The 18,110-nt window shown below is 39.1% G+C and overlaps 1 protein-coding gene across 8 annotated transcripts in view; it reads left to right on the forward strand.

Annotated features, from left to right (window-relative positions):
* Positions 1-18,110, forward strand: part of nfat5b (nuclear factor of activated T cells 5b) — a 53,558-nt gene that overhangs the window by 11,780 nt on the left and 23,668 nt on the right. For 4 of the 8 annotated variants that reach the window (XM_088939076.1, XM_088939077.1, XM_088939078.1 and 1 more), the window contains exon 2: positions 8,999-9,124. In XM_088939076.1, coding sequence (XP_088795202.1) covers positions 8,999-9,124 — 126 coding nt within the window. The other 4 variants (XM_088939079.1, XM_088939080.1, XM_088939081.1 and 1 more) reach the window with 3 other exon arrangements.

An 18,110-nucleotide genomic window follows, 5' to 3' on the forward strand; every position in this document is an offset into this window, starting at 1 on the left:
TGCAAGCTCTGGACTGACAAAAACTTTTAGTGTAATGGAGATGGATGATTTTTATTGAGGTCCAGTCACGGCCTAGTAAAATATACCCTTTATATTGATATTTTTTTCTTTTTTTTTACAATATTTACCTTACTGAAGAGGAAAAAAATAAAGACTTTTTTCTATTTCTTTTGTGATAGTTCATTTCTGATAATTACAAAGTAGTACCTCATGACCCACATAGTCACTGGAACTAGGACTACAACATTTTTCTGATCAATCAACAGGAAAGGTCTTTGTGTGCATCCCCTGACCTAACAGAGTGAAATCTTTAAATCTGGTCTGAACTGACTCCTTTCTCATTTGAAACTCACTGAGTTAATGGTTAACACTAACCAAACTGTAGTAAAATGAAGCATTAGAGTCTAGTTGAAAAATTGCCTCTTGCAAAATTTAGAGTATGCGCCTGACCTTTTCTGTATAAATGCATCAAAGAAAATGCAAAAAAAATATTTCGCAACATGTGCTATTATGCGGTCTTTATTTCAATTCCTGGTGAAGGGTTATTGGTATTTCACCTTGCTGAGTCACTAACCCACATTAAGACACATTGTGATGGCTCATTGTGCGTTGTGAAATGCTTTTCAATCTCCTATCACTCATGTCAGCCAGGCTTTTACACATGACGTAGACTCTAGATAGAATTTTGAAGCGTGCAGTGTTTGCCTATTTTAAGCGTACACTGCTTTATTACTTAAACATGATGTTGAGCATATGCTGTCTTTTAAAACTTTTAAAAGAATAGCTTTTTTGGATCTGGTACTTCACAGTGTGAAGCGCTGAGGGCTTTTCCACAGAAGTGTTGAGGGGCTGTTATACAGATGAAGGAAATCTGTGTGCTGTGGCCCAGTGCCAGAGTAGGTCCCAAGAGAAATGCCATCTGAAATTGCTCACACTTTTAAATATTTAAAGGATAAATCTGAGCTGTCAGTGGGTTATGTTTCTATGCTAGATGTGGTACTGGGCACTGTTACGGGCTCATTTTACACAAGTGCAGCTTTCTGATTAAAAAGCAACCTTAGTAGCAGTCCATCTGGTGAAACCTCTCCTAATTCCTTTACCAGAACAAGAGCTCATTTCCATTTTAAATGTCCCACTTAGAGGAAAAGGGTGAATCTTGATTCAGTGGGCATTGGAGGATCTTTGTTAAAGGGTGAAATTCTGTTTTTTGTGAATAACTATGCTCTCTACCCTGTTTTATACTCTTTTATACTGCATTTAAAATGTCACGTTTCAATTTGATTAAACTAAGTATTTTGGGGATGGGAAGAAATATGAGATGACTTCCGACAAAATAGGTCTGGGTTTTGAAGAAACGTGTTATACATGCAGAGAAAGGTGCCTTGACGTGCAGCACTCTGGAAAAGATGTGCAGCTTTTTGGATTATAATTGCTCCTTTGTTTAATACTGAACAGGGTTCTGTTCTCAAGGCAACATTGCCAGCTCAGAAACTCAGAAATGTGTTGCTGAAATCAAATCATTAATTGCTTAAACACTTCCTTTAAGATGTGAGTGATGGATTGCATTAAGTAGTGTTCAAAACAGCAGTGGTGGGCTTTGTGCCTTCGTTTCTTCTGCATGGAACAAATTACACATAATGGGAAGCACATGGTAGCAACACTGGTATGAAGTAAACATCCCCTTTAAATAAACACCACCGCCCCCCTCATAAATAGGGCTCAAAGTGGGCTTTCCTGCACCCTCTGTTTCAGGTTTAGGTGAATGTTTGCCTACTGTGGTTCACTGTTAAAGTGCACCCTCTGTGATCTGTGAGGTAAAGAGGCTTATACTTACTCTGTAGAGCTGTCCACAGAAAACAGTAAGTAAGGATCAAAAGAAACAAATTTGAATCCATTAAGAACTCTCATCTTGAACTACATTTGAATAGCCCCTAGTGAACACTGTAAAAAAATTATGCAAAACCTGCATAACAGCTTCCAAGATGACTTTAGAGGCATTTTAACTTGAGTACATTGAAAATATATTTATATATATAAATGTTGGTTGATGTCGCTATCACTCTGATCCAGAATACCTTGCATTATTTACCACTTATACAACAGGTCATTCATGAGATGCAGTGTGAGACCCTGAAGAAGACAATAGCAGTGACCATCCTGTAATTTAAAACGTGACTGAGGGTTTATGGAAATGGGTTACTGAAGTGCCTTTTCACTCTTTAAAATGATCTGAATTAATTTCACTTAATTAATCTAATCAAGAAGTCACCAAGTGAAAAATTAAGTTTACTTTATTGGCTGTTATACCAGCGGTAGAACCCTAATATCTTTTATATTAGGTGCTACTTAATGAAATAATGAGATTTTTTTCAGTACTATTCTACTGATAACTCTAAAGGTTAAGTTTGTTTGAATATCATTCGAACATGGTGATATGTTGGTCATTTATCTAATGCTTGGAATCTGCAGATTACTTTTGTATATCACAGCCCTGAAGCTGCAGAGGGTGAATTTTGTTATTGGTGCTGACATGAACAGTGCAGCAGAAGCATATCCTGAGCTTCAAATACTAACCTAACGTGGCTTTTTATTTTTAAGAGTACATCTTTAATGCAAGAATAAAAACAATAAAGATAAAAAACTTTGCCTTTGCATTGAACACCTCTAGTATTTTGTCTCGAAACCATAAAAGAATATTTTTCACATTTCTTTTTTTAATGGGGGAGTAAGATCAATACTGGCCTCTTACTGTATTCCTACATAAACGTCCAGATCAGATCCTTAACAGTTCAGTGCTTTGATTAATCGTTGATCTGTGTGGTGAAATGAGTGAAATTTAACATGAAAAGGCAGAAAAAGAACTCAACACGATACCATGATTCCAGACATTGTGGGTCCTAATAATATGAAAAACTGACTTAGACAAAGACTTCCTCTTTGTTTCAAAAGGTGAAATGACCTGACATCTGATGTACCAGATAATCAATAGTTATTTTATGCTCATCAGTTATTTTAGAGATCCTCCTAATAGAACAAATCCCACTGGCTTTCAGACTGCTTTGTTGATCCTGCTATGGATCTTCGTGGACCTGTATTAAATTCCCTTGGGTGATGTTATTAAACATTTATTGTTCATTAAATTGCAGCGGTGGAAAAGCTCCGATGACCTGCCTGTAGCACTCTGTAGTGTATAAATAGGCTTATTTGTTTTCAACAGAAAATGAGATAAAATGAACAAGCATTTTTTAAAAATTCTTAGATACTGTACCTTAATTTCATCAAAAAAACCTCCCCAAGAAGGCATATGTTATAGTTCAGCAGGGGACCTGTAAAGACATGTTTAGGTACCTTTATGTAGCTGAAAGAGGTCATAGCTGTGTGCCTCTTGAGCTAAATGGCCACAATTATCACAGCAAACATGTAATGTTGTGCTTCGAGGTGTGAGGGGTCAGAGTACCAACTAAACGAAACGTGGGAAACGGCTCCGAAGTTTGAGGGGCTCAGTGTTTAAACTCGATGACAGAGCGCCGAGCTCTGTTGGGTCCTGGTTTCCATTTTGAGGAACACCTGAAACGGACTCCAGGTGCTCTGAGCCTCCAGGTGCCGAGATTCTGCAGCGTAGAGAGACAGGTGGGCAATGACTGCCACAACACAGCTAGCAGCTGGGACGATCTAGACAGAATGGCAGTACTTTCATCTTGTAACATCTATGATGCTATGATCAAGGCTTGTATAAGTGTAATTTTAATAATCCTAACCATTACATCTATGCGAGATTAAATGTAAGTCTGAGATATAGTGCCTTTCAAAAGTACTTGGACCCTTCCTATAGTATCCTGTATTGTGAAATCACAAAATGATGCATGCACATTTTTTAAAAAAACTGAAGGTTTCTAAGGGTACAATAGATTACAGTAGATGTCAGCAAAAACTAAAGAGAAGAAATTGAAAGTGCATATTATGAAATTATTAGATCTTGTGCCAGTAATAAGAAAACTTTTGTTTTGTTTTTGTTGAGAGTCTTATTCACATGACAGCCAGGTTTTTGGGCTGTTTTGTGCATATAGGACTTCTGGTAGAGAGCATTAAGTGAAACTAAAAGGGAGCCCTCAGTTAAAATGTCTATAGTTAATTCAATTAGAATTGTAGTTTAATTATATAGCTGAGGAATGCAAACTTATCACTGTCTCTGGTGTTGCACAAATGCAGAAAATTTCAGTGTTCTTTTGAAAGCTGTATATGTTCATGTTTGTGTTCTTGGGGCTGAATTAGAAAGGAAATTAAAATTAAAAAAAATAATTGTGATTTGGATACAGAGCCTGAAATGCTCTGCTATTAATCTGCAAGAAATTTTAGTGTATTTTTATTTTAATACTGTTGTCCTAGACCTTAAGAAAATAGTTTGTCTTGTTCAGAAAAGTAAGCACTGTGTGTGTGGGAAGGAGCAGTCCAGCAGAATAGAAATATTCAGGCTTTAAAAGCCAGTGATGGGGGAATCATTTGAACAGGCCATTCACTTGTTCAACAAGACCACTGAATATGAATCACGTAGACAGTTTCTGAGACTGGAAGTCTGTTTATTTTAAAGACCTTGCCTTTGGTTATGTGTTACATAAGTGTTTTTAATCCCTTCCTTCAGCTAATGGGAAAGGTTTCCTTTAAAAGGATTAACATTTTCTCTGTAAACAAAACAGGCTATGTATATAAGACCATACACATCATTTCAGTACCACCTTGTCTGCCATGTTTATACAGAAATTCTGTTTGAGATTTGTACAATGAATCTTATAGTGTGTACAGCACTATTTGACTTTACATAGCTGTGCAACATTCAAATGTTCGAGATGCAGAAATACATATTTGTGTGGAGACCAGAGTGCGTTTTTTTAGCATTTCAAATGCTCTTATTCAGGCAGTCTACTAAGCTGTTCTTCTGAAATTGAAGCTGTCTGCCTAGTGGCAGCATTAGTGTGGTTTATGTAACCCAGAAATTTGGAAACAAATTCAAATAATTCTGGCATTTAGAAATCAGGCTATTCTAATAACCTACATTAATTTCATATCCATAATTCTTGGTTAATGAATGCAGATTATGAATAAACTCCTTTTTAAATCCCTCTCCCTGTGACCCATTAGCCCGAGGGGAAGTAGCTGACTATTGTGCAAGTGTTCTGGAATGTTACTCTGTAGCTCCTGCTCTCTCCCCTGTAGCTAATCCAAGGATCATTAATAGAGGAGATCAAGGGAGCTCGTTTCATGTTTCATTCTAAAGCACATGTTCCATAACTCACAAAATGAGAAGCTCTAGTGATTGTCTGGAAACATCTTCCCACATTTGTTGTTGGTAATAGTTTTGCAATCTTTTGGTTTGGAAGTGACCCAAATCCAGTTCATGTAATGTGAAAGCTTCCGGTTATTTCAGACGTGTGAGTGAGTTTTAAGGTATGAAGGGGCTGGTCTGTTTCTGCATCCAAACTGCTGAATTGAATGGATAGTAACACTGATGCCTGGTGGTGCTTATTCATATGTGAACATATGTGTACAGTAATGCAGTTGAGTTTCTCAGTAAAATGAAACTCAACTGCTTTGCAGACACACAAACTGATAAAGCTGAAATGAGTGATTCAGAAATGGAATTTATTTTTACAGTGGGATACTGTGTTCCTGAACAATGATTGTTTGGTTCAAACCTTACATTCGAAGCCTGTTTTTGTTTTTAGTTTTTGCTGTAGTTTTTCATTGAATTTTTTAACCACAGATATCCAGTACATTTTCACAGCCTTCAGCTATGCTTTTTTATTTTCGTCAAGGAATATTTCACACACAAATGGATGCATGCAACGTAACTGTGCAACTCATTCAGCTTTTCTTCTCTTATGTGGTAGTGTAATATTGTGTATAATTCAAATATATAATTTTGTTTTTTTGTGGTTTACGGACATGTATTTACTTCTTGTATGTTTTGAACCCATGCCTTTGTGTTCCTCCTAATCTACATAATAATTTTTGAAACAGTGGTAACCTGATTTTTCATGTAAGGCATTTCTACAATCATGTCCGCATTAGCCACATAGTCCTTAAATGTAATTTTTAAATGCAGGCTACTGAATAAGAAAAATAAACTAGCACGAAGTTGTGCATTACAGTCTAGTCTCATTAAAACATTTTTACTGTTTCAGTGGGGTGAGTCGCCTGGCGGTAGTGTTGAATATGGTAGATCATGACTTGTTTTCAGAGTAGTGCTCAGCATACCAAACATGGCTGGAGGGCATTGTGCTCTTGTTTCCCAAAAATAACACACAGCCATCTGGGGAGGAGTATAGCTAACAGTGGAGAAACCTTGGCAAAGCGTGGTGCTCAGATCGTTGAGACTTGCAGGAATCTAGGTTAGGTTCTCATTTATCCCTGGTTCTTTTAATCCATATTTAAACTGTCAGGATATTTTCCAGACTAGGGGCCATATAGGACATTGGTCAGTGTAAGTGATGCAACATGAACTGAAGGACAAAACTGGAGATCTAGTAGATGACATGTAATGATAACCATATTGTAAGAAAAACTAAAGTTCAGGCCTGGAAAGCCGCATTTACAGAAGAACTTCTGAGTTGCTAAATATGGGTTGATTTCCAGTGTTTCAGTTGATTCAGATAAGATACCAGTGGTGCCGAAACATTAGGCCTGCCAAGCTCTTTTCAGTTCAGTTGGTCGAATGCGCTAGTGCAATGACATGTTTATAGTGCAGTAGCCCATGTGGCAGGTGTTAGTCAGGGACTCGGTGAGGATGCAGTCCATGCCTTGTATGAGCCAGCATCGATGTCACCGGAACAGTTTGCAAGCCGAACCCTCCTTGTGGTTCTCTGCTGCTATCTGATCACAGTGTTCCTATTTGTTGTTGCAAATATAATATGACAGGGGTGAGAGGGCACTCTAAAGATGGAGAACAAAATTAACAGATTGATATCTTGAGACACGTATATACTCTTCCTCCCCCTCTTCCAAATTTTGGACCAACCTCAGCAAAAGATGCACCATTTCTGGAAAGAAAATGTTGTACAGCTCAAGAGAAGTGAAGAAATTTAGATTTCTTTGTTGAAGTGAATGGAAAGCCAATGTTTTTTGTATGATAGTAGCAATCCAGCCAACAGTGTTTTGCTTTTTGTCACAGTGTCCTGTTCACCTTTTCCCTTTTGCCATGCCGAGTGTTCAGCCTGTCAGTCCCTCAAGCAGTTTACAGGTGATACTGTTGCTTTTCACTAATCCCACAGCCCAAGTGCAAATATATTGCAGTCCTGCAGTTTGTCAGTTGATCTACATAAATATGCTTGCACATTTTGTCATTTGCAGAACTGTGATTCAAACATAACAGATTTGCATAATGTACAGTGATCACAGCCGATACTACAAATTAATCCATTTATGGATAATGGTAAAAGATTTTCCATACTCAGAAGTTAATGAGTAATGTTTGCTAAATAAGGATCTGGTAAATGTGCAATAAATATTCTTTAAACCCATATAGTGCTTTTCTGGACACTGCACTCAAAGGGCTTTACAGGTAATGGGGACTCCCTTCCACCACCACCAAAGTGTATCCCCCACCTGGATGATGCGACGGCAGCCATAGTGCACATAGTACGCTCACCGTACACCAGCTCTCAGTGGGGAGGAGAACAGAGTAATGAAGCCAGTTCATAGAGGGGGTTATTAGGAGCCCATGATTGGTAAAGCCAGTGGGAAGTTAGGCCAGGCAGTAACTGTTAATTTCATCTTAAAGAGTATTTTGTTGTAAAATAAACACTAAAAATGCAGAATACAAATAATATTATTTGTGCCCAGTACATTGGTAATTTGTGCTCTGTAAGATCCATTTAAAGTACGTTTAAATCTAATCTGGCCCACACTAGCTAATAAGTTTGAAACACCAAAAACACTTGTCACTTATAACTCCAGAAAAAAAATATCATCATGTAATTACGGTTTTTGTAGGAGGTGCACTAGCATTTCATGAACAGGTGTGACAGTACAATTCCTTCTGCTGATCAATATTTGTGATCAACAGGGTTAATCAGCAGGGGTGTGAAGTGAAAGTCCCAGGTTAGTATCATGAGAGCTGCTTTATTTGAGGATACAATGTGCAGGAAAGCAAGAATGATGTCCCAGGGCTTGATCACTGTAGTTACAAGTGATCAGGCTGCCACCAATCACTGTAAATGCCGGTCTGTTGCAACGTGACATGCCCTGCCCATCACACTCCTGTGATGCGTTGATCTTGGCGAGCTGTCACGACTCGTGGTGTCCCAGATCGTGGCCTGTCATGACGGAGTGTGTTTGGTTTTAACAGCTTATGAGGTTATAAATTACTGGCTGTGGAACATTCCCGCATTCCCGATTGCATCCTAGGGATGGTTAGCAATAGTGTGCTTAGTCCAGCTTCCAAGATAGGATATGCAACCAGAATGGTAAAAGCTTATTTATTAGTTTTCGGTGCTTTTATCTCTTGGTATTCAGCAGACATTCTTCAGGTTATTGAAGAACATTTCATGTGTAGTCTCTCATAAATGTGGTGTGTTAGTGTGTATCCAACAGTGAATTACTCAAGTATAACACAGACAGTTGTGAATTGTCATTTATCAGTCACTGACACCAAACAAATAAAATCCATATCCAAAATCCATTTCATTTCTGTACTAAACATGCGTAAATAATTCATGTAAAGAATAAAGTTCAATTTATTTTGATGCTCAGTATACTTTAACACAATGTCTTTTCTTCTAAAAAGTCAGAAATAGCCTTACGCTTGATTTTTTTTAGGCTTTTGAGGGTAAATATAAATTTGATTTCTTGTCATTGTTATTTGCAGTGACGTCAGTTTGTGACATATAATTGACGTTCCTGATTACACTATTTTTCCAGATTGTTTTCCCGTCTCTGGCCCGTGGGGTTTCGGTCCAGCTTGAATTGCTCGTGACGCTAAGCCCAGTGCCTTCTCTTCCTCCAGAATCGGTCTATGACCTTCTCCCTAAAGAGCTTCAGCTGCCGTCCTCCACCGAGTGCAACACAGCAGCTATGAGCCAGAAGAGTGGTGGAGAGGCAGGGCCCCCTCCCCCGGCTGCGCTTGCTTCAGGTATGCCCCTCTTTCTCTCTCTGTGTCCCTGCCCTAGGACTCCGGTAGCAGTGAGCAGTGCTGGCAATGGTCCCAGGCCTGTTTACAGGAAGCCCACCTTCTTTAGGCTACCTGCAAGACCTTTCCCCTAGGACATGCATCCTGCAAGCAGAAGGCCTAGCAAAGTATTGAAACAAATGGGGGGGAAAAAATAAAAGTGGACAGAAAGGGAAATTATTTTACTTGCCGTCGTATCCCAGCAAAGTTCTACATACTTTGGTAGACCAGACAGAGCCAGGGCTGACATCCGTGGAATTAGAAATGGGTTTTACTCATCAGGTTTTAAATGGTTTACTTTTGCTTTTCTGCTAGTTCTGTCAAACAGCTGTTTTCTACGTTGTCTGTGTTTTTATTCCTTATTTCCTCATAGTGAATCCTTCTGGTACAAAAAACTCTGATCATATGAGCACCCTGTTTGTGTTCAGCTACAGTATCTGTGCTTTTGTCTAGCTTGTATTGATGAATTGGCGGGAGGATCTACCCTCAGCAAACCAGTATTGCATTTCTGGTGCACCTTTGAAGTTTCTCTTAGAGGCTTGGCTGAATATGAACAGTGTGGTCTGGTTTTGTGTTCAATTTTTTGTTTTTGACAAAGGTTCAGTGTCTTTAATTTTTTTTTTAAATAAAAATCTTAACATGCAGAGTATGAGACCCATATTTTTTCTCTCTTGTGATGTAATCATTTGACTTCAGCCTAAAGATTTGCATTTTTAGATAAGTTCTGCAGACTTTCAGACAATTTGTCATTTGAAAACGAATTAGAGCAGTCAGCTGTTAGTAGACGAGATTAGTAGTTTTAACACAGCAGTTCTCATCATCTTCTGGAGGCATTAGGAATAACTTTAGTGAAATACCATTTCCCTAGCATGAATTCAGGGAATGTAGTATTTTCTTCCATAATCCCGGAAGTGCTGAAAGATTCTTAGGGTCTTAAGATACTTTCCACTCGACCTTGGTTCCTGTTGGTAATGCAGTGCCTTGCAGTTGGAGTCTAAGGAAAGCCTTTTTTTATTTTTACACTTGGAATGTTTTTTTTTCCTTGGAAGTGTACCCCTGTCTCTGGGGATCAGAATTGACTCCCATTTTAACTGTCTCACAACATGAATAAACCTTATAACTACAAATGTCAACAACCTTTTTTTTCCATTTTGGACAAAAATAAGAATAAAATAGTCTATTTGACACTTAATTTTAACTTTTTAACTGTCTTGAAACCAAAATACTATTCATTGAATGGCATTATTGCAATTTCTGCACATCTAATGAAATCTTACCAGACTCGTAACATACTGTATAAATATTTAGAAGTTATACTGGCTATGTATAACCTCAGCCAGAGGTGAGACCGTTATAAGATGGGTACAAAACCATTTCGGTACTGCTCACAAAAAGTTTGAGATCAAAGCTGAAAAGTCTCTTAAGTGTTTCATTTACATATATTTTGATTAAGCTGACAATTGAAACCCATTTGTTTAAAATTTCATGTTTGTATTACTTTTTCACACAGACATATCATTGACATGCTATTTATGTCTTTTAAAAGATGTGAAAAGGTTGGCATTTTTGGAAGTAACTTAGTTTGAAAAGGTAAAAACCTAAATAAAGTATTGGATTTTTATCAGATGTTTAAAATTACTGTTAATTGTTTTGTTTTGTTTTTTCAAAAAGAGGAAGAGAAAAATTCTTCTCTCACTATTTTTACATTCACAAATGTCCAGCTCTGAAAGTAAATCTGCAATTGAAATTTGCACTTTTCACTCTGCCCCTTATTGAAGTGCGCAGGTTTAGAGTGATTTTGAGTAGAACCAGAAGTCTGTTGCCTTTGGACATCAGTACCTAACTGCAGCCATGTGCATCCCTCTGCCGAAACGGGACATACTGGCTGTAGCAGATGGAAGGTGAAGTATTTTCAAGCTTACATGAATTTACTCCGGGACTGCAGGTTTAACTGCAAATTGGCCTTATCTCTTCTGGCTGTTTCGTCTTGTTTTTACTCCCAAATTCTGGAACTGGAACTAGTTTCCCTTCTGTTTAATTTCTTCTTCTCCTTAGTTTGCTGGCCTAGCTTTTGTTTAAAAGCTTTTGGTGGGACGGTTGGATGTTGGATGAAGTATACATTTTTCTGTAAAGAAAGGGGGGGGGAACCTTTTCTTAAATTTCACCGCATTAGGTCTCATAGGCAGGCTGGTGGGTGGGGGAAACAGGGGAAAAAGACCTTGCTTTTAGCATCTAGTCCTTCCAAGTCTGACACTGCTTTCCGTAATGATTATGGTGAACCTGCCATTCAGCTCCTGTACACTGGCACTATCTGCTGCTCATTCACTCTGTCCTCTGTTTCAGACTCCCGGTTTCTTTCAGTTAATTGCATAACTTTCTTCTGAAATGTTGCCTTTGATTTTGAACCTGCTACTCCCTGTTCATATGTTTGTGCTTGGTTGTGATATAGCTAGCCAGTTATTGAAGGCTGCCATTCATTGCTTCATTGTGTCTTTGAACAGCATGTAGGCTGCCGCTCACTGTCTGTAATGTGTGGTCTGTAGTATTATAAACTGTCTGGTCTGTTGAGTTACCCACTGCTTTTCTTTCATTTCCCCAGGGCACTGTCTGCACTTTCTCTGCTTTAACACTGTTCTTATATCTCACACTTTTCTATTCTGCATCTTTGACAGTTCCTCTCTAAGCAATGACCAAAGAATTCTGTACTTTCTGGTTATTCTCTCATGCTGTTCAGAAATCTGTACTTTTACATTTCAGCTAGATATTTTTATATGTAAATTATTTAGCTTTCTCATTGCCCAATTTTAATCTTGGAGCATTATTGAGTTCCTTTCAAAGTCTTTAATGAGCGTGAATTGTTTATGGAGTTGACTTATGTGAACTCTCTCCTTTGTTTTTAAGATAATTTGTGAGGTGGTGCTGTTTTGTTCATTCACATAAAACAAGCAATTGGGCTGAGAGCAGGATGAATAATGAGGCTGTACGTTGCTCTTGTAGAGTCTCCCATGTAGCTGGTAACAGAGGAGGCACTTAAGTCAGGCTGGTCTGTTTTAGCGGCCACATTCTCAGGATTTCACTGCCTGAACTGAACCTGCTGCAACACAGGTGTAAATCTTCTTGGCCAGGTCCGGTTAATGACAGAAGCAGGGGCAGAGTTCCCAGAGCAGGCTCTCATGGCCTAGTGCAGCAGAGGTTTGTCCTGGCCACTTTGCTGGCCTCTGCAGCTAAAACCAGGGCCCCATCACATCCTGTCCTTCCCCTGTGCAGCCATCTCTCCCACCCTTTTTTCAGGACCGGGGTTGGCTGGTGTCAGGTAGGGGTGCCAGGAGGGATCAGACTTTTAGTTCTGCCAAGAAAGGTTTGTTGCATGAGTTACCAATAGAAACATTTCTTTGCAAGGTCCAAATTTAAGCAGTAATCTAACCATATTCAAATTCAAGAATGAGCAATAATATAAAACATGCCACGGTAAAAGAGAGTATATATTTTTAATATGAAGTCTTTTTTGATTGAAAATGTTTGTAAATGCCAAGGTTTAATTGATTTTTTTTCTTCTTGACAAAGATTAACTTTGAGCTTTTTTACAATGCACAAAGTGACTTGACTTGCTTTCTTTTGCTGGAATGCCAGTTGTTTTTGCTATTAATATACTTGACTTGCATTCTAGCTCCACCTTTCAGAAACAGGCATCGTGGTGGGTTGAGTGACAGTGTCTGTCTATCAGTAGTGAAGACATTTAGTGCCAGAGACACTTAACCCATCAAATCTCACCCAGGGTACTGTGTAGGTCGGTCTAACTTTTAGACTTTCTCGTTTTTGATTTGTTTTAATTTTATTTTCATTTTTATTTTTTATTAGTACTTTTATTTCCCAAAGCTTATTGGAACGTCTCGCAGAGCAATATGGAACACAGTGTTTGATGCTTGGGCTGTGACACAAGCAGCTTAACAGCTGACAGGAACAGAGTAGCTGAGTTCGGGAAGGATCACTGTCTCACAGATGAAAGCAAAGGCTGCTGGAGCTGAAGATCTGGAGACTCCCAGCAGTGCAGATAGAGGCTAGCGCAGCAAATCAGGCAGTCAGGCAGTCAGGCAGTCAGGCAGTCAGGCAGTCAGGCAGTCAGGCAGTCAGGCAGTCAGGCAGTCAGGCAGTCAGGCAGTCAGGCAGTCAGGCAGTCAGGCAGTCAGGCAGTCAGGCAGTCAGGCAGTCAGGCAGTCAGGCACTCACTCACTCACTCACTCACTCACTCACTCACTCACGCACTCACGCACTCACGCACGCACGCACGCACGCACGCCAACACCTTTGTACTGCACACTGTCGGAAGCCATGATCATGAGCCCTTCCAGCCTGTTGCTTCCATCTCCTGGGACACTGGAAATGTCTAATAAGTCAACAGCCCATTAAAACGTACGGAAGTGGTTTGCAGCCTCTTTGAGCTTCGCCTTTTTTCCTCCTTTGAATGTATTCACAAACTAAAACTGTAGTGAAGCAATTTAAGTTGCCATGATTGACAGCTTTTATGTCAACAAACATGCAGATTGTACAAAGATGCACTTGAACATTTTTTGATTCTCTTTCCACAGTGAATTTCATATCCAAATTCCTTACTGATTTTTAACAAATTGATTAATTCAATCCTTTTAATCCCCACTTCCATACAGTTATCACATAATGTTGCTACATTTTGTTTAAATGTCTTTATTTCATTCTACAACAAGAATCAACTGAAAATAAGTTGATTTATAACATTCTTAGACGAACTTTTTTCTTGTATGTTTAGAATCACCAATTTATTTTACATAAATCCACCTAATATGTAAAACAATTATCTGATTGGGTGTTTTGAAATGTATTATAAGCTATGTAGTCACAAACGGGGGTTTTGAGTCGGTTGGTGAAGTGGTGCATTTGTTGCCAACAGTATTGCCAGTTTAGAGCCCTGGCTGACTAATCCCATGCTTTCGTTTGTAGTGCACAGCCAGTTGCTCTGGCCCACAAACCCTAGTCAGTCATGTGGTGATGTGTCCGAACCTGCAAAATCTGGATCACAGAGTAAGTCTGCCATCTTTGCTGGTTGAGCATCTCGGCAGCCAGTGCAGAAGAATTTCACAGGCAGTTGCAGGCTTCTGCAGGATGTCCTACTTTTTAAGCACATCTTATACCTTTGTTATATTAATCTGACATGCCAACATGTTGTATTAGATGGACTGATGTCAGCCTGAAAGCAAATTATTCTTCACAGTTTGGGTTTCAGATGTTGCACAGTCCACATTATATTGGTATTGTAAGCTGTTGTTTACACTGTCACCCATCTGCATTTGGAACTATGATATCCTGAAAGCCGATGTCATTACATTGATGAGATAATGTAGCACCAGTGTCCTAAAGTATGTGATGAGCAAAGTGTAAAACCCAAGAGCTCTACCACAATAGGTACTCACTAATTAGAGTGGGAGTGGAAGGCACTGCCTGTTGATAAATATTTTAGATTTTATTTTATTGATACTATTTAATGCATATGTAGGAAGTAATGTAATTCTTTACAGTTTTTTCCATCTTCGGTGTAGTTGCACATCAAGTGCAGCCAGTGGATCCGAGACATTGCCCAGCTAGAGGACCCTTTTAGAATCACTAGTTTGTGTGCCCAGCATATTGCCCATGTGTTGGGCACAGCCATAGAGGTGATTCATATGGCCCAAGGCCTGCTTGCTGATACACCTACTTCCAACCAAAAGAGAACGGCAAGTTGTGCTTTCCTGGAGAAATGGACTGAACGGATCTATTTCTGTTCTGTAAACAAGTGTTAGAATGTAAAACGTTTTTATTTGCAAAGAAATACAGGTAGTTGCATTTTAGAAAGGACGTAATACCAAGCAGGAGTAGGAAATGATCACATGAAAGCACACTAAAAATGCATGGCTGTGCAATAATTTCCAAGATCACGGGTTTGAAAAAGGAGTTCAGATGTTTACATTAGGTGTTGAAAGAAAGATGGGAAGAAAAGGCAAATCAATTGAAGTTATTGTGTTGCTCATTTACTGGGGACTGGGTGTGAGGTGTTTTCTGTTGTTGAATGTGTGAATGGGTGATGAGGTAAAAAGTCCCAAAAAGAAAAATGGATAAGCCCATTTCAACAGGCAGGCATTGTGAGAATTGAAGATATCAATAGCAATTGAATTTTACAGCTTTGCAAGAAAGCTTTTCTGAATATTTTTCTGCAACCAGTAAAATAATTGTCCCTGCTCAGCTGCTGATTTTTGCTCATGGAATACACATGGCATTTGAAATACTTAAGCAGCTGTCAGTGATACAGACACTTCACGAGTACAGCAGGGTTTAGAGATTTTTCTAGACCATTAAAGATTTCGGCTTGTCTTGGAACCATCTTTCTGCACAGATGACAGATGGTGCTCTGAGCATAATTGGGAGTAAGTCTGGGCTGATTGGTCTGGTGTGTAAGGAGGTTTATAATGTAGTGCTGAAAATCTGTCAGCAGCAGTGCATTATCTAACAGCTTACACTGCAAATTCTGAATTGGGAGAGTGTCATACATGTCGGGGTTAGCACAGGGAACACACTTGGAGCACAGGGGCTCAATCACAGCCCTTTTCAAACTGTGTGATGAGAGCAATATGATGAGCTTTTACACAGTGAGGTGCATCGATTGGTTAATCCACGGAAATGTGTTTAACCCCGTTTCTCTAGGGTTTTTGAATCTCGCTTATTATAGTATTAACATTTTGCTGGGTTCATTGATGAACAGTAGCTTCGGTATGTAAAGCAACACCAGTAAATGATGGTTTGAGATAACGCATGCAGGCAGGATAAAGTGAAACAGATGACATTATACTTGTAAACACAGAATTTACAAATGCAGGTAGACTGTACAATGGTTAAATGATCTTGGCTTGGGTCTGTGCCAGAAATCAGTTTCACCTCCTTCAACTGAAAAACAGCCAGAAACTTCAAGACTGGAGCGGAAAGAGGTGTGACACCATTCCTTCCCATTCCAATCACAAGATGCTGTAGTGACCATAGTTAGAATCTGGGATGACAAGGAATGGAGCTGGGAGCGTATTAGAGGCAGGTTCTGAGAGTGGAGCTTGTTGCTACTGTTGTGCTCCTCTTCCTGACTTTAGACACCATTCTTCTGTTAGAATTATGCTTCCTGATTAAATAGTTTCTGCCTTACTTTGAACAGCCAAGTAGCTAGAACTGGTGTTGTTGTCCAAGGCTCTGTGCTAAACCTCGGGGAAGTGTAGGGCTATAAGGAAGTTCCTTTCCATACTGAAATGGCTGCCACAAGGCTCTTTTTTTGCCAGTATCAAATGTTTGTGTGCATCTATTCTTTCAAAAAGTAATCTCTTAACTTTTTATTCTATACTTCTAATGATCACACGCCTGCTCTCTCTGTAACGTGGTACTGGGACTAATCATCCTGTTAGTAATAGGATGGTACTACTTCAGCACATTTTGCCTAAATTCCAGTGGGCACCATAAATGAGTGATGGCTTTAGGAGTAAAATTTAAGATAAGGGACATTTCTTTTACTAATTCCCAGGGAAGTGAACAAAACGGATTTTAAAGTGGACTTGGTTTAAGAAATATGCAGGCTGCTTTCAGGCACATGATTCATTTAATTCAGATGTTATCAGGAAAGTACACAGCATAACAGGGTGCTCATAGTGGCTGCAAATCATACACTGTGATTCCATACAAAGTATGCTGCTATTTTCAAATTCGTTCTTTTGCATGTTGAGATTTTGAACGTATGTCTGAAACCTTAACTGAAATTAATTTCATCTTTTTGTTAATTCCTCAGTTTTTCAGAACCACTGCATTGTTTTGATTTTGTTGTCTTTGATGGGATATGAAATGTGTGAAAATGGAACTATTTCTCATGCTGTGTTGTATTCTGCACGTCGCCTGCTAGCTCTTTGGGAATTAGGTGTGGTCTTGGGAGGGCGGTGGGCGTGGTTTCACTGCTCTGGCAAATAGAAAGGAATACTTGTGAGATCACGACCTTGACGTCAGTTCATATACATTTTAAATACACAAGGTTTCCTACACATGGACACAGATTTCATGTCAAGTAAGCAAGATGTTTGCTTTGTCTTTGGAGTGGAACCTGTGAACTTCCTGTACTATTCCCTAAACTGGAAGCAAAAAAACAGATTGAAGGAAGTCGCACAAATATTTACAGATCTGACATGCATAGTCACTCATGAGCTCCCTGTGCCTTTAAGAAGCAAGTGTCTGGCACTGTGTAGGAATGTGCATATGTAATTTTGTATATGTAGGCAGACTTTCAAGTGTCTGTGTGAAGCTGTCTGCACCAGTGTTGCCTCCTCACAGGCAGGCCATCTGAGATTCAATGTTGCAGTGAATGACTGTATAAGGTCTTGAGGTAACGTCAGCAGGCATAGGATTGCCGCAAACTGTACTTTGCCTGTTCCTGTCGCTGAGCAACATTTTAGATGCCTGAGGTATCAGACTACCCAAGTCCTTGGCCCTAAGAAGATGCTAGCAATGTTTTCTGAACAGCGTCTTAAAGGTACAGATCTCAAGGTACATTTTTAAGTGCAATCTGGTAAATAGCATCTAGAAAGCAAAGCACTGCACAGTTTGAAAGCATTCTTGCATGTCACTGTAAGGTCAGTTTCCTGTTGCTTCTGCTGCTATTTAAAACATTTTTTAGCTTCTCCTAATGGCTCCTCCATGCTATTTTTGAAATTTAGTAATACTTCGCCTTTCATTCAGCTAGTTCTGATGTCATGTGCATTTTCAGGCAAAGCCAAAGGACCTTATAAAGCAATAAATGACCGTTTTGTCTTGAACCATAATGCTCAATAATGAATACCCAAGAAGTGGTTTGTCTTCATTGCAGCATCTGTTTATATATATGCATGTATATTCAGAGAATTTTTGAAATAACTTTTTTGGGAAA

This window comes from Atractosteus spatula, chromosome 21, assembly GCF_055471065.1.
Source record: "Atractosteus spatula isolate fAtrSpa1 chromosome 21, fAtrSpa1.hap1, whole genome shotgun sequence".
NCBI classification, from domain to species: Eukaryota; Metazoa; Chordata; class Actinopteri; order Semionotiformes; family Lepisosteidae; genus Atractosteus; species Atractosteus spatula.